The sequence below is a fragment of the Aedes albopictus genome, chromosome 3 (assembly GCF_035046485.1).
Source record: "Aedes albopictus strain Foshan chromosome 3, AalbF5, whole genome shotgun sequence".
NCBI classification, from domain to species: Eukaryota; Metazoa; Arthropoda; class Insecta; order Diptera; family Culicidae; genus Aedes; species Aedes albopictus.
In genome coordinates, this window is record NC_085138.1 from 177,702,847 (window position 1) to 177,719,005 (window position 16,159).

General features: G+C 40.0%; 1 protein-coding gene across 2 annotated transcripts in view; it reads right to left on the reverse strand.

The window, feature by feature from the left end:
- The window catches only part of LOC109403328 (acetylcholine receptor subunit alpha-like 1), a 227,061-nt gene that overhangs the window by 47,953 nt on the left and 162,949 nt on the right, over positions 1-16,159 (reverse strand). For both annotated transcript variants that reach the window (XM_019676136.3, XM_029862719.2), the window contains exon 3: positions 6,084-6,290. In XM_019676136.3, coding sequence (XP_019531681.1) covers positions 6,084-6,272 — 189 coding nt within the window. In that variant the 5' untranslated portion in view covers positions 6,273-6,290. The remainder of the gene's footprint in view (positions 1-6,083; positions 6,291-16,159) is intronic.

Sequence of the window (16,159 nt, forward strand, 5' to 3'; positions counted from 1 at the left end):
ACAGTTTTTACATTTAGTAACAAAAAAAATTTTTTTTTCTGTGTAAATTATTTCGAGAATTATATGTTGATGCTGATTTTATTGTAAAGGCTACCGCCTGAATTAAACAAGTTGTTTTCATGATATTTTTGTTTGATTATTCATAATTACTATAGTATCTATTTGAAACTTAGACGCGATCCAGTGTTGTGATCAAAAATATTGAGAGTGTCATACTTTTTATTGTACGTGACTGGTGAAAAGTTACCTTGATAGCGTTGAAAAGCTGTTGATCATAAGAAAAATGGAATTAAACTTATTTTTAAGACGAAAGCTGCATAATAAAAGTTTTATATATTCGCGTATACGTCTAGTTGATCTGCAAAAAAATTACCTCTTAGAGAACAGACTTTATGATCGGAAGAATGCGAGTAACTTCAACAACAACAAATGCATGAGAGGTACATACCACAGACAAACAGACGAAACGCCTAGAATAATATTCGTGAAAATCCATCGCCCAGTTCCCACTACCACCACCTGGTGGAAATGTTTCACGAAACACTGCGTTGTGCAATATCGTCATCAGAAGGCGCTAGTGTGAAACGTCAAACGCAAAGAAAAACGATGGGCACTCTTCTGGTTATGAAAGCCACAACCAAGATTCAAAATGATCGTTAAAGGCGTGGTCAATGAAAATTTCGTCAGTGTTACGTTTGTTTGTCTGTATACATACCATGACAATGCTCACGAAAAAGCAAAAAAAAATACTACCGCTATGGATATTAAAAATTTTAGAGTAAATTTTTTCTTCAGCCAAGTAAACAACACCAAACTAGTCAGTTAAAACTAATAAGTGATTTTGTTTATTATAATCTAACGAACAACATGAACAATCGCTTTCTCAAAGGTCTTCAACTCAACGCTCTCTTGTAGACCGTTTGATGAAAAAAAAAATGTTCAAAAGAGTTACGAAATCTCACCGAAAGCACCATAGATAAACTGGTTATGCCCAAATTGAATACAAATTTACGCATTTGCACGTCCTGCCGTCTAGACTTTGACAGACGAGCCATCTGTATATCATCGGTAAAGCAGGGCGCAGGAAGTTCGAAAACGACAACAACTGAGAAATTGCCAGAAGTGCTAAGTGCAGAGAGTCATGCCACCATACCATCAGCGACATTTGTTTAAACAATATAATCACGCCCCTTTTCAAAAATGCTTTGAAATATACTTCAACATCTATACCCATTTCAATATTTTTAACGTTGCAAAACACGCTTTCAACATTCATCTTGAAGAAGAGGGAAAACACTTGTCCTCAAATGTAACAGCAAATTAATGAATAAACGACTAATGCGCGGAGGGCGTGATAAAATCGGAACATTACTGTACATATAATATACATAATACATAATAAAAACAGCTTGTTTTACTCACGCAAGGCCATTAACAATAAAATCAGCATCAAACTGCGATTTCCGGCCGAAATAATTTACACTAAAAAAAAATTATTACTAAATGTGAAAATTGTGAAATGTTTGAATTGTCAAAACTTTTTTGTTTATGAGTTTATTATCACCAAATTTTTATGGTAGATTGCTAATCTGCCGTAATTCTGCAAAGTGACGTAAGCGACATTGATAGTTTTGGCCCATTTTTTGGTTATTATGCATAAAACTCTTGCTCATCCTTTAAGTTTCTTTCCAAAGATGATAGATTACGATTAGATCTTGCATTCTAATACAGCAGGAATACCACAGTGTTATTCTCACCCCAGATATTATAAATAATATACCAAAAAATATCGAAATTTTGAATGGCGCTTACGTCACTTTTCAGAATTACTGCAGTAATACAATGGACCGGTTTCCTTAAAAAATTACGTTGGTAAAAAGATAGGGTTTTGAGATATTTGAGTTTTTGTGACAAAAATGATATTTTTTAATGTTAAAAAAATATTTTTTTTCACAGTGTATATTTTCTTAGAAATCACCATTTAGTTATCTAACTTTGCTGAACAATAAAATCAGCATCAAACTGCGATTTCTGACAGAAATAATTTACACAGAAAAAAATATTTACCAAATGTGAAAATAGTGAAATGTTTGAAATGTTATAACTTTTTTGTTTATTAGTTTACCATCACCAAATTTTTATGGTAGATTGTTAATACAATGGACCGTCTTTCCCAAAAAAATTACGATGGTAAAAAGATAGGGTTTTGAGATATTTGAGTTTTTGTGACAAAAATGATATTTTTAATATTAAAAAAGATGTTTTTTCACAGTGTATATTTTCTTAGGAATCACCATTTAGTTATCTAACTTTGCTGAAAAATTCATAGCAATCGAACGAACCATTTTGGCTGTGCAGATTTTTGAATATTTTTGAACCATTTTCACATACACCCTTTTAAAAAGTTAGTCGTGATTCAAAATAAAAATTTGATATCGAAAAATGGCGATTTAAATGGAACTGAAAAACTGTGCAAAGTTTCAGTTCAATAGAAAATCATGAATTAAAAAATTTCCTTAATTTTGATGCTGTTGCTTGGAATCGCTCTATACGAGTAAGCCCGCGTATTTGATTTGTTCCAGGAAATTCCCGAACAACAAGCACCAAACGGGAGGTCCAAAGTGCCCGGCCTTCAGGAGAGCCGTAGCAGACAAATCACACTGCAGGTAACGCTGCTGAACCAGAACCACTGTGACGAGGCTCAGCAACTGCTTTGTCAGGCGGTTTCTGAGTGGAGGACGGATATCGCCATCATAGCGGATTCATACCGAGTACCCGCCACTGGGTCGTAATTGGGTCGTGTATGGGTTCGGATAAACAGCCCATGGGTTCGGATAAATCGCGCGATATGGACGACGGGTAAATACCCCGTCCAGAAGTTGGTGTCTACTACATACGAGGGCTTCGTGGTCGCCAAAGTAAAGGGGATGTTCTTCTGTAGCTGTTATGCCCCTCCGCGGTGGTCGATTGAGTAGTTTTTGTAGATGCTAGACAGTTGAAGGACCATACTGACAGGGCGAAGGCCAGTCAGTGCTAATAAAGGTATTGAAGGCCATGGAATGGGGAAGCCGTTTTACGAACCAGCGTGGCCAGATCCTGTTGAAGGCACTGACTATGCAAGATGTCAATCTGGCTAATGTTGGTACCTTTAGTCGGAACTTAGCGGAGTCGATTATTGGCGTTACTTTTTGTAGCCCTGGCCTAACAAGTTCGAACTTAAGAGTAGACGATGGCTACACTCATAGCGATCCCATGGCGGTTCGCTACAGTATCGATTACAAGTTGTAATTTACAACAACAGCAGTCAGCGGGTAAAGGAATACAGTCGACTCTCCACATGTCGATGTTCTACATCTCGATATCTCTCCCTATCTCGATGGTTTGGTCGGTCCCTTCAATCTGCATACATTTTACCTTTCTACATGTCGATATCTCCTTATCTTGATATCTCTCTATCTCGATGCGATCTCGTTCGTTTTTGTTCGAGATTTTCTCTCCATATGTCGATATGCCCGTTTTTACAGGTTGCTAGATCTCGTTTCTTAGGTGCAAAACATTCTGGGTAGGTGAAGTGACATCTGTTTGTTGACGGTTTTTCATAGTTACGGACAATTTTTCAATCTAGTGTGCATTACAAATTGGTTCTTAGATTCGATCTCTCCCTATCTCGATGGTCCCTTCAATATCGAGATGTAGAGAGTCAACTGTAGCATAGTTTGCAAGTAAAATTGATTTCAAACGAAAGATTATTTCATTTATAGTGAAATATATCAAAAACTCAATTGATTTGTCACCAAATCAATGGTATTTATCAATGTTCAGACATCAGAGCACCTTTAGGTTGATTTACATCTGAATGCTGACATTTTTAAGTCGACAAAATTTGAATAGAAAAATGATTTCGAATATTTGTATCACATGCCAAACCTACAAACTAGCAACACGACCAAACCAACAACAAAGCGATATGATCGCAGCAAACGGATATCAATTTTGACCAATCAGCGACTGGTCTCCGTTTGACAGCAAAATGGTCTCAAATCGGCTGACTACATGACGCATCCTATCCTAGAGCGAAACGAACAGCGGTAGATGTGGAAAGTCGCGCTGAAGACTAGCAAGCCATGCAAAAGGCAAGGCAAGCAAAAAGGCCTGCTTTGAGGGTCTTTGTCAGAGTGCCAATGCGAATCCGTGGGGTGATGCCTACAGGATCGTGATGACCAAGACAAGAGGTGTATTGGCTTCTACAGAGCAGTTGGAGGGGATCCACGAGGGGCTTTTCCGCGTCATGATCCTAATCATTGGCCTCCTTTCGAACTTGCGTTGATAGAAAAATCCTTTAGCGTAGATAAGGCCGAGTTCCGAACTTGGCCTTAAAAGTAAATGCCTGGACGAGGGAACTTTCCAGAGGTTTGGAAGCGGCAGAGCCTGATTCTATTGCCCAAGGCGGGGAAATCACCCGGACACCCGTCGGCATATAGACCAATATGCTTGATCAACAGGGCGGGGAAAGTACTCGTAAAGATCATCCTCAACAGAATGTTGAGGCACACCGGGGGTGTGAATGATCTCTCGAGCAACCAGTTCGGCTTAAGGAAGAGGAGGTCGACCGTAAACGCTATCCTTTCGGCTACAAAGACAGCCGAGATAGCGTTTCAGCGTAAAGAAGGAGGATTCGCTACTGTGTAGTAGTGACTCTGAATCTAAGGAACGCGTTCAATAGCGCCAGCTATTGCCGATGCGCTCCTGTATCTCGGAAGTTACTTCCAGAATCGAGTACTAGTTTACGACACTGAGCTGTTTTGGAAGTGCTTTCCTCAGGAGTCCCGCAAAGGTTCCATCCTGGGTCCGGTGTTTTAGAATGTCATGTACGACTAGGTGTTACGGTTAAAGTTCCCGGTGGGAGTAACAGTCGTCGGCTTCGCTGACGACATTACGCTAAGAGTCTACGGTGGATCAAACAAAGAAGTGGAATTGGCTGCTGCTCACTCGAACGCAGTTGTGGAGGAATGGATGAGATCCAGGAAACTGGAATTGGCTCACCTCAAAACTGAGGTGGTGGTTGTGAACAACCGGAAGTCGGAGCAGCAAGCGGTGATCAGTGTAGGCGATTGCTCCATTACTTTGAAACGTTCCGTCAAACACTTGGGGGTGATGATCGACAATAAGCTGACCCTCGGTAGCCACGTTGATTACTCTGCGATGTATGCCAGTAAGCGCAAGCTTCTGGCAAATATAGCACGGCGCTACGTACCGGCAGTTACCGTGGTAAAATAAAATATACGTTAGGTAAATATTACTAGAGGTGGTAAGTGCGTACTACTCGAACGAGAAATCTGTGCTGCTATACGCCAGTGAAACTTGGTGTGTGAAGAATACTCAACGGCTGCAGGTCTTCATCAACAGATACCTGCGGTATATAATTCGTGCATGGTGGCTTCACAATTGGCCTCCATCATCGATGTCATCAAAAGCCGATAGCGACAGAAATTCTGGAGCGAAAGTGAAGGTGGACCGGCCACACTCTACGCAGGGACGGGAACGAAGTCTGCAAACAAGCGTTCGATTGGAACCTAGCAGGACAACACAGCAGAGGCAGACTCAGAGGCTCATGGCGGCGCATCCTCAACAACGAAATCAAGCAAGTCGACAGAAATTTGACCTGGCCATGGAGATCTTTCAATTCGGCCCTCTGCACCTCTGTGGGTGCCCAGGACTGAAAGTAAGTAAGTAAGTAAATGCGTACTGCACCGTGTCACACGATGCGGTCTATGTCATCACCGAACCGGTAAGATACCTATCGGGATCCTCATCAGGAAGGATTTATGTGCAGTGTAATGCGCGTCACTAGAGGTTAAATGGCAGCGTGCGTGAAATAATATAAATAGGAATTGATTATTCTCAGTCAAAAACTTTTGAAAAGTTTACAGAATTCTATGTGTAGAAGAAGGATCTGCCCAAGGTGGGACCTTATGGCTAGAATAAGATGAAAAGTGATGATTCCTTAACGATTTTACTTTACTACTCCGGAAGTTGTAAGTTAATCTTCTGTTTCTGTTTTGCTTACACACTACATTACTTACCACGTCGATGAGCTGTGAGAGCCGTAGACCCATTTTAACTGTTAGTCGATCGGAGTTGTTGCCCACAGGCCGTATCAATCGGTTGTAGTTGCTCAGCAGATCGTCATACAAACGCTTAGAATCTGGGTTGGCCAGGCCGGTAGCAAAATGTAACGCTATGAACACAGCCGTGAGTAGCACGCTCCCCATCTTAGGCCAGGTCCACCCCTGTAAGAAAGCGCAGAGGAAAAGAAACAATTATAAATTGTTGTTAAGCTATGGCAAGAGAGTAATTAAGATAATCAGACTGCAACCATGTTTGCAACTATTCAACGTCAGAAAACTTTTGTGTGTGCGTGTATAAATGCAAAGTACCCTCCTCTTTGGTGATGTTTCAAGCATAGTAAAGGAGCCTCTTCGGTTTCGGTTGACCAAGGTTTCGCTTCCGGTAGGTCTCTCAAGTGGGATGATAAACTTTTACTCTCCCAACGAGGAAGACAGTGTTGGTGCAAAGTTGTGTAAGCACAGAAAGTGAAAAACTCTTCGCCACGGTTTCTTCTTACCGAAGGATGCTAGAGGAGTTTTGCTCGAGAGGTTATCTCTAGCCCTTTTTGGAATAATCCCACACTGCACAACAGGAACATCCTTCGAAGAACATTCTTTCAACGATGAAACTTTTGTGAGGTTTTCTCCTTTTTAGCCTGGAAACATTCTTCCGGGCCAAAACCAATGATGGCAATAGAAATAAAATAAATACTGGTGCTGTCTGTGTGGAAACCCCAATGGGATTTCTTTGGGCTGTTGGATGAATGTGCTATGCATTCAGGAAGTGGGGTGTAATGAAAATTCAAAAGTTAAAACAAGAAACCATTCCGGAGAGCATCAATGGGAAAGTTTTTTCGCTTTTCATTTCTCCTATTTTGATTTTGGAGCTTTGGTAATCAAAATTCGGTAAAAACTTTCGCATATGGAACATCGTGTTGAAAAGTGACCATGAACCAAAATTTAAATGTTTTTAAATTTGATAAAATTGGAACTCCGCAATAAACAAAGAGCTAATTTGTCTCGTTGAAATTTTATCCTTAGTTCATCATAATTTATGAAAAGTTCTGAATCGCTTGAAAACACGAAAGGAAAACCATGGTATTGAACCACAACATTTCGCGCCTACGAAAAATGGAATGACATTTATGTCGCCTTTAGATATCATCTCATAACTCATACCGTTTCGATAACATGCTGTCCCATGAATAAATCTTCGGTCCCCAAAACACAAATGCCGCCGTGCAGCAACGCTCACGGTCATTGCCGAATGATAAACACTAGCCACGAGAATAGAAATTTGGTGGAACACAAACGATACGATAGAAGGCCGTCCAATCGGCCGTGTCCTTCCCGACAAATGTAATGAGATTTGGCCAGCCTGTTTCCCCTGCATATGCGAAAATAGCGCCACCGCACAACAATCATGTAGAAATCGCAGCGAAACAACGACACTCTAGGGACTCGTAGCGAATGAAGTGTAAAGATCCGGATAAAATTTTATTTATATCTCTTGTACACAGTAGTGGGTACATGTGGTTCCTGGGAAAATTCATTCGGTTCCCAAATCCGAAATTATGGCATGTCAGTTTCATACGATGATTCCTATTGTTTTGCGTCCTGCGAATCGGTATCGATATCTGCCCCACACATGCCAGGATGCAGATTCGTACTTTATTTGAATTCCACCCTGGATAGAGAGGAGGGGGCATAGGCGTGTGCTAACGGGTATTATAGGGGAGTGCCATGATTTGAGGGGCAATAAGAACTCTCCAAATTTCAGTACACTTCCTCCAGTACACTTTCCCAAAACTTTTGGGGTTAATATTTATATAAACCTTTTTGCCTTTCTCGTGAAAGGCTATATGTTCACTCCAAAAACGAAAATTTGATAGAGCCCCCGCCCCGGAGTGGTCAAGTGTTATATACCAATCGACTCAGCTCGACGAGTTGAGATGATGTCTGTGTGTATGTATTTGTGTGTGTTTATGTATGTGTGTGTATGTGTACAAAAAAGTCACCACATTTTTAGATTGTAAATATGAACCGATTTCAACGACCGATGGTTCATTCGACGAGGTACATTGTCCCATTGTTTTCTATTGAAAATGGTTCAGATCGGGCCAGTCGTTCCGGAGTTATGGCCATTTAGGTGTTCCGGACCGCTGCCCCAGGAAGGGGCCAGATATGAAAATGCAACAAACCCATGCATGCGACCCATCAAACCACGGCATTTTCAATTATCTGATGAACGGGAAGTAGGAACATATTCTCTGACTATATCTGAACCGGTAGTGTTCCGGAACCGGTTCCGGGTGTCCCACCGGAAGTGGCCAAATAAGAAAGTGAACATAACCCATGCATGCGACACGTCAAATAGCGGCTTTTTCGATAACCAGTTGAATGGTTAGCAGAAAAATAGTTTCAGACCATGTTTGAACCGGTAGTGTTCCGGAACCGGTTCCGGATGTCCTGTTGGAAGTGGCCCATTGAAAAAGTGAACCAAACCCAGGCATGCGACACATCAAAGAGCGGGTTGAAGATGAACGGTAAGCAGTAAAAAAGTTTCAGGCTATATCTGAACCGGTTGTGTTCCGGTACAGGTTCCAGCTGTCCCGCTGGAAGAGGTCAATTAAAAAAGTGAATCAAACCCATGCATGCGACACATCAAAGAGCGGCTTTTGCGATAACCAGATGAACTGTAAGCAAAAAAATAGTTTCAGACCATATCTGAACTCATTGTATTCCGGAACCAGTTCCGAATGTCCTGCTGGAAGTGGCCAATTAAAAAGGTGAACCAAACCCAGGTATGGGACACATCAAAGAGCGGCTTTTTCGATAACCAGATGAATGGTAAGCAGGAAAATAGTTTCATACCGTATCTAAACCGTTTGTGTTCGGGAACCGGTTCCAGGTGTCCCGTCGGAAGTGACCAATTAAAAAACTAAACCAAACCCATGCTTGCGAAGCATCAAATCATTAAAAATGTTCGTTAACCAGATAAACGGGCAGCAAGAAAATAGTCTCTGATCACACTTAAGATTACCGGCAGTGTTGCAGAATCAGGATTGGATGCATTGCTGAAATGACGCAGGCGAACAAAATCGATGCAAGCGATTAATATGTGTAAAAGAACAAAATCTTGATAAAAGTTAGAGCGATCTTGTCAAATTACACCATTTTAGATTCCTGGGGCGTCATTATACAGTAGGATGGATCAACGTTGTATGGAAAATTTAAATTTTACAGCACCAATCCCCTTTTGCGTCTAAAATTACTACGAACTGTTTTGATGCAACTGGTTGAGCCCTCGCACTCTGTAACACGGTTGAAATGTGAATGGGGTTGTTATGGGAAATTTCGCTTGCCTGCACTTTTTTGTCAAGTTTTACATGAATCTTATAACTAATGATAATAAAATATAGGCTGAAGTGTGCAAGGAAAAATTTGCCGAAATGTCTTGATAATGATCGGCATCCAGGGCTAGCGAAGGTGGTCAAGCAGTCAACTGAGAGGTTTGATATTTTTCAACTTGTTCGGAATTCAAGATTTTGAAGAAGTGCACAAATAAATAAACCAATAAATTTTTCAATTGAAACTAGAGTTTTCCAGAAAATTTCTTATCAAATCCGATGAGTTAGGCGGTTTTGCTTAATTGTTTGAGAATTTTTTCCTCAAATACATTTATTATTTATCAACTCCACCACCCCCCCTCCCCCCTTTGACGAGCCAAAGAGCACTGCGACAAAAGAAGAATATGAGATTTATTCCGTTCTAGAGTATTCGCAGGATTCAGGAACACTTCGGCTTATGGCGACGGAAATAAATGTTGAGTACATATTCGACGAGAAAGGCACTATTACCACTAGGTGGATTAATCTGGTTTTTTTTTATAAATTCTCGAAGAATATCCTAGAGGAATTTCTAAGAAAGTACAGAAAATATTCCGAAGGAGTATTTAAATAAATGTGAAGAAAACTTGAAAATTTCTTTGATAATTTGATGTGGAATTTCTAATAAATCCTTGGAGAAAGTTTTTTAGAAAGCTTCTGAGAAAATTGTGTAGGTTCTGAATTTCTGAGTCCCAATGTATCGGTGAATAGTTTTCTAAAAAATACCCGTAGAGTATTTTTGAGAAAGTTCATGGAAGGTTTTCTAGATGATTTTTTTGGAGGATAACATATTTGTAAAACACAAAAATAAATAAGTTATTACAAAAAATTCAGGAGAAATCTATGCAAATTGAAGTTTTTTCTAAAGGGATCTATGCAATATTTTTGGAAGCTATCCGTACAAGACTTTCTTAAGGATTTCTTGGAGCAATTTTTGGAGGATATTTTTAAATCTAATGAAATCTCTAGAAGATGTTGTGAAAGAATTTCTGACTGATTTTTTGGCTTTTTCAGATGATTTTTTAAAGTAAATCTACGAGGAGTTTCCAAAGGAGTCCCCAAAAGAATTTCTTCAACAATCCCTGGGATTTTTTCTCCCAGGAGCTCGTGATTTTCTTTAAATTTCCATCGTAGGGTGGATTTTACCAAAAGTTCATGAAGAAATTATCGAACAATATTTGGAAGTTTACTTTGAAAAAAAAAACTTGGAATTCTTGGAGAAATTTGTAAGGAAAACTTTGTAGGATTATCTGGTGATATTTCTGAAGAAGTTATAAGTCGAGTTAATAATAACAACCATTGGAGATTTTCTGAAAGAATCCCTCGAAAAATTTGTGAGGGACGCTAGGGCAGTTTCTATAGAAATTCCTGCAGAAAATTCCCGAATGAATCTCACATATATTTTTTTTTTAAGTTTTGGAATAAATCCTTAAAAGTGCGTTTGAGAGAATGTTTCGGGAAAAAATCTAGAAGAGTCCCGAAAAAAGAGGGTAAATCTCTGAAAGGGGTTTTTAAAGAAATCCCTGGACGTTTTTATGCGGCACAGCATTTTACACAACTCTTTTTGAATCTTCTGGAGGAACCCCTAGTGGATTTTCTGGGGAAATTGGAAGTTGCTGTGGGAATTTCTGGATAAATCTTTGGAAGCATTCCCAAAGTAAGCCCAGTTCAAATTTTTGAAGGGACTATTGAAACGTTTTCTGAAAAACTTTGGAATAGTTTCTGGAAGCATCGCTGAAAGTTTTATTAAAGGAAACTCTGGAGAAATTACTGAATAAACGTTCAAAAAAAATTTGTGAAGGAATCTTTAAACGATTTTTCGTTGTACCAGAAAGGCAAAAGGACAAAGCGATGAAACCGTTTGTTCAGTTGAAAACTGGGGAAAAATGCTCTGAATATGGTCAAAATCAAGGTCAAAATAATCTAACAATTCAGTTATATTTCAAGAAAGGGGTTCAATTTCGCTGCCCTTGTTTCACAAAGTTTCTGAACACGTCATGTACACGAGGATACATTTCTGATTCATTTCTTTCGACATGCAAAGGTTTTCATCGAACATTCCTCCTCGTTGTGCAGTCATTCCTATTATGTATAATGCGTTCTACAGCAAGAGCCGGCTGGCTTGCTTACACAGCTTCCGGAATTCGCCCGCTTTCACCGGCACTGATTCTGATACAATTTAACCCGAACAAGTCGTCGCCGATGCGAATAAATTTACATAACAATTACACTGTGTTTCTCCCATGCACAACTTTCGTCGCCGACTGCTTGTGTCTCTTCTCCCATGGCATTTCGATTTCGTACCAAGGGATTAAGGAAGAACCGCGCCCACCTCGGATGCGAAGCTCTGCCTGGCAAACACTTTGTGCACTCACCGCACCGGGGGATACGGAATACAGGAATTAGAGATGGAGACCAGACTCTAGGTACGTACGTGTGGCGCAAAGTTTTAGGGAACTGAAACCTTGCCATTGAGCTCGGAATTTGCGCCGGGGAAATTACTCTGACAAAGCGACACACAATACATGGCCATTAGCGTGGGACACAAAAAGACATTTTACTCCTGTACACTTTTTGAGTTCCATTTTGGTCTCATATCAACTGTGCAAAATTTCAGATCGATCGGAGAAACTATATTTTAGCGTCAGCCATTTTAAGTTTTCATACGATTTAGTATGGGGAAAATCACTTTTTCAAAGAAAAATCGCCACAGGTTGCCCCTTAACCCATTAAAATAAATTGATGAATGATTTCTGTTGGAAATTCTATGAGGAACCAACTCTCCGAAGACCGCGAAGCGATCTGAGGCACGTGGAAAAAGTTATTGACTGAAAACCGAATGGCAAGCAAACGCTGTTTAACATGTAAGGAATAACAATAAATAATAAAATCTCGTGATTTTATCGATCGGGTAAGGCCTAATAACTTTTTCCGCGAACGTCGCATCGATATACTATCTTCGGAGGTCTGATTCCTAGTAAAGTATTCTACAGAAATCATTCGTCGACTTATTTTTAGGGATCTAGAGGTGACTCCTAACGATTTTTCTTTACAGGAGTAAAATTTCTCCATAGTAAATCGTATGAAAAACTAAGAATGGGGGGCGCTAAAATATAGTTTTTCCGGGCTTTGATATGGGACCAAAGTGGAACTCAAAAAGTATACAGGAACTTGAGCTTTTCCATTTTTTGCAGTTTCCCATATAAACCGTGTACCAGGCTAATGGCCATGGCCAAGAGCTTGGAAACACCATCATTGTAGGTGGTACAGCTTGCAGCTAGATACATGTACAAGACATTTGTCGTAAAGACCGAGGTATTTTATTCCCATTTGAAAAAGGGCTTTCCATATTCTGCCTGAGGCGGAATTTGTCCGGGAGATTCTTCCGCTCCACGAGTGCTGGTGCATAAATTGACAGATTATGCATGGAATAAATAATTATCTTGTGGATGGGTTCGATTCGGTTGAACATGGCTTTCAAAAGCTGGAATGACGGAGCACATACCCAAAGAGAACCAACTGCTGGCTGACACGCGATTGTTCCGTGTGCGTTCGTTCTGACTTTGTGTAATGTGGTGATGGGGCATTTCGGCTGCAGCTGACAGTTTTATGGCGAATAAAACATGACCAGCAGATGATGTGTGCCAATTACCCACTTTTAGCGTTTACGTGAGCAGCATCTCGAATGGACGCTTTCGGTCTGACTGGTTACGTTATGGGCCCTACAATTGAGTGAGTTGGATTGAGTTGAGGATTTTCATCAAGAATGAATGAGTTTCAGCTTCCCATCAACTACTGGAAAATTGGCACTGATCAATGAGATGTACGATTTTTGATGTTTGTAGGAGTCATAAGTTCATGACATACGTAATGCTGTAATTGTCAGATTTGATCTCTATTTTGTTCTTGGATCAAAGAGCTATGATTGAATGATAACTGATTGAATAGTCCAATTTCAATTCGTGAATATCGTCGGTTTCCTGGAAAAAGGGCACTACTCAAACTTTGTCAATTTTGAGATTTTCTGAGATGAACTAGCCTCGGGCTAAAAATCTCATAAATAAAGGCATAAAAAAATGAGATTTTATGGCAAATAAAGAAAAACTATGTTAACTTTTATCCTACAAAGAGCCGTTCTGTTCGTTGAGAAGCACGAGATTTTATCAATTTTGCAAACTTTCTGCAATATAAGCACAACTCAAAATCAAAAAACTTTTATCAAAAGTCGTTGAAAAAAGTCATCCAATATTCATGAAACAGATAGTGCTTCAATCCCTTTTCATGATACAACAATCAAAATTCGTTTACATTTGTCAAATGATGAGCCAAATGAGTGAACTAAAAGGAGGTGCTTCAAGATTCCCTGCTTTCAAAAGCTTATCCTGAAAATGAAAATTAACATTTTGTGAGTTGTGCAATGATTCGACGAAAAGAGATTCCTTTAATTATATTCTATATGAGAACTTCCATTAAATTAACATTACTAAACTATAATTTGTATTTGTAATTTCTATTCCCGATCAGTCTAGATAGCCGTGTAGTGGCGGTAGCAGTTCCTTCAACTGGCTAAGAATATCACTACGGATTGTCTGATCCGGTGGTAAGAGTCCACCAAACAGGCGATCCCTAATTCATGGTGTCATGCGGCTTAATGCGTACCGTGCCTAAGAATGGATGGTTAGGGGGGTCTAATAAAAACCTAACCGCTAACGGTGCCTGTGGAGTACCAGGGCACCCTCCACAGTATTTTGCCCTTACTGTGTTAAACGGAGCAATGACGCAGTGGACCTTATTTTTCTCCTGTAAATAGTAAAAAAAAATGAGTACCTTGAAAATTATCCAAACAAATCTTCACCACGCGAAGGGTGCTGCAGCTGTGCTCAGCAGAAGATTTATTAGAGAACAGTTAGACGTGGGCTTAATTCAAGAGCCCTGGGTAAATAATGGAAGGGTAATGGGTTGCTCTTCGCAGAATTGTAGGATTTTGTACGACGAAAGTCAGTCTAATCCAAGAACAGCCATTTTAGTAAGTAGGAGAACAAAATTTGTCCCAATTACTGAGTTTATTACTAGAGACATTGTTGCGATTAAAATGGAGGTCCCAACAATCCAGGGAAAAACTGAGGTATGCATTGCTTCTGCATATTTTCCGGGAGACGTTGATGATGTGCCTCCATCTTTGGTCGTAAGTTTTGTTAATTATTGCAAAAAAATAAACGCCCAATTTGTAATAGGGTGCGATGCAAATGCCCACCATACCATACGGAGCAGTACAGATATTAATAAAAGAGGTGAGGATCTCCTGAATTACATTTCGTCTAATAACATAGACATTTGCAATAAAGGGAATTCTCCAACTGTTGTTAATGCTATTCGACAGGAAGTTTTAGATCTTACGCTTTGTAGCTATCTGCTATCAGATAAGATCGCGAACTGGCATGTTTCTGATGAGGAATCATTGTCAGATCACAAACATATCAGGTTCGATTATAAAGCCGGATCAAATTTAATTGAAAGCTATAGAAACCCAAAGAAAACTAATTGGGACCTCTACAGCTTTTATTTAATGAATGGAAATTCATATAAGGGTGAGCAGATCTTGTCTGTTTCACAGTTGGAAAATGCCTCTGATGAGATTATTGATAAAATGATTACATCATATCATGCTACTTGCCCAATCCGACAGAGGTCATCCAACAGGGATGTCCCTTGGTGGAATGATAAGCTGGCAGATCTGAGGAAGAAATCAAGACGGTTGTTCAATAGAGCAAAAGTTACATCTGATTGGGTTCAGTATAAACAAGCCCTTACAGAATACAACAGAGAATTGAGACTAGCCAAACGCAAGGACTGGAGACGGGTATGTGAAGACATCAATAACGCTCCTACGGCTGCAAGGCTTCATAAAGTCCTTTCGAAAGACCATTCAAATGGTCTTGGAAGTCTTAAAAAGGAAGATGGCAGTTTTACTGTTGATTCTTCTGAAACATTGGAAGTAATGATGAGAACTCACTTCCCAGGATCGATTCCTTATTCGGATGAAGTACAGGACTCGGATAAGGCAAGACATGCGTGGTCGACCAATGCCTATCAAAAAGCTTGTGAAATCTTCACACCGTCGAGGGTCAAATGGGCATTGAGTTCTTTTCAACCTTTCAAATCTGCCGGGAAAGATGGAATTTTCCCAGCTTTACTTCAACATGGAAAAGAAGCGATTTGTCCGCTCTTAACCGAAATATTCAGAGCCAGTATTACTTTAGCTTACATACCTAAGGCATGGCGGAAGGTTCGTGTTGTTTTTATCCCAAAAGCTGGCAAGCGGGACAAAACAACTCCAAAAGCCTTCAGACCCATAAGCCTTTCTTGTGTTCTGTTAAAGACCATGGAGAAAATAGTGGATGACTTTGTCAAGTCTACCAGCTTAGTAGAAATGCCTCTAAGCAAGTTTCAATTTGCTTATCAAACAGGCAAATCTACTATAACAGCGCTACAGTCGCTAGTCGGCAAAATTGAGAAATCGTTTCAAGCCAAGGAAATAGCCGTGGTTGCTTTTCTCGACATTGAAGGAGCATTCGATAACGCATCCTACAGCTCAATGCGTTCTGCAATGGAAGCAAGGGGCTTGGATAAATGCATTATTGAATGGATAATATCGATGCTTAG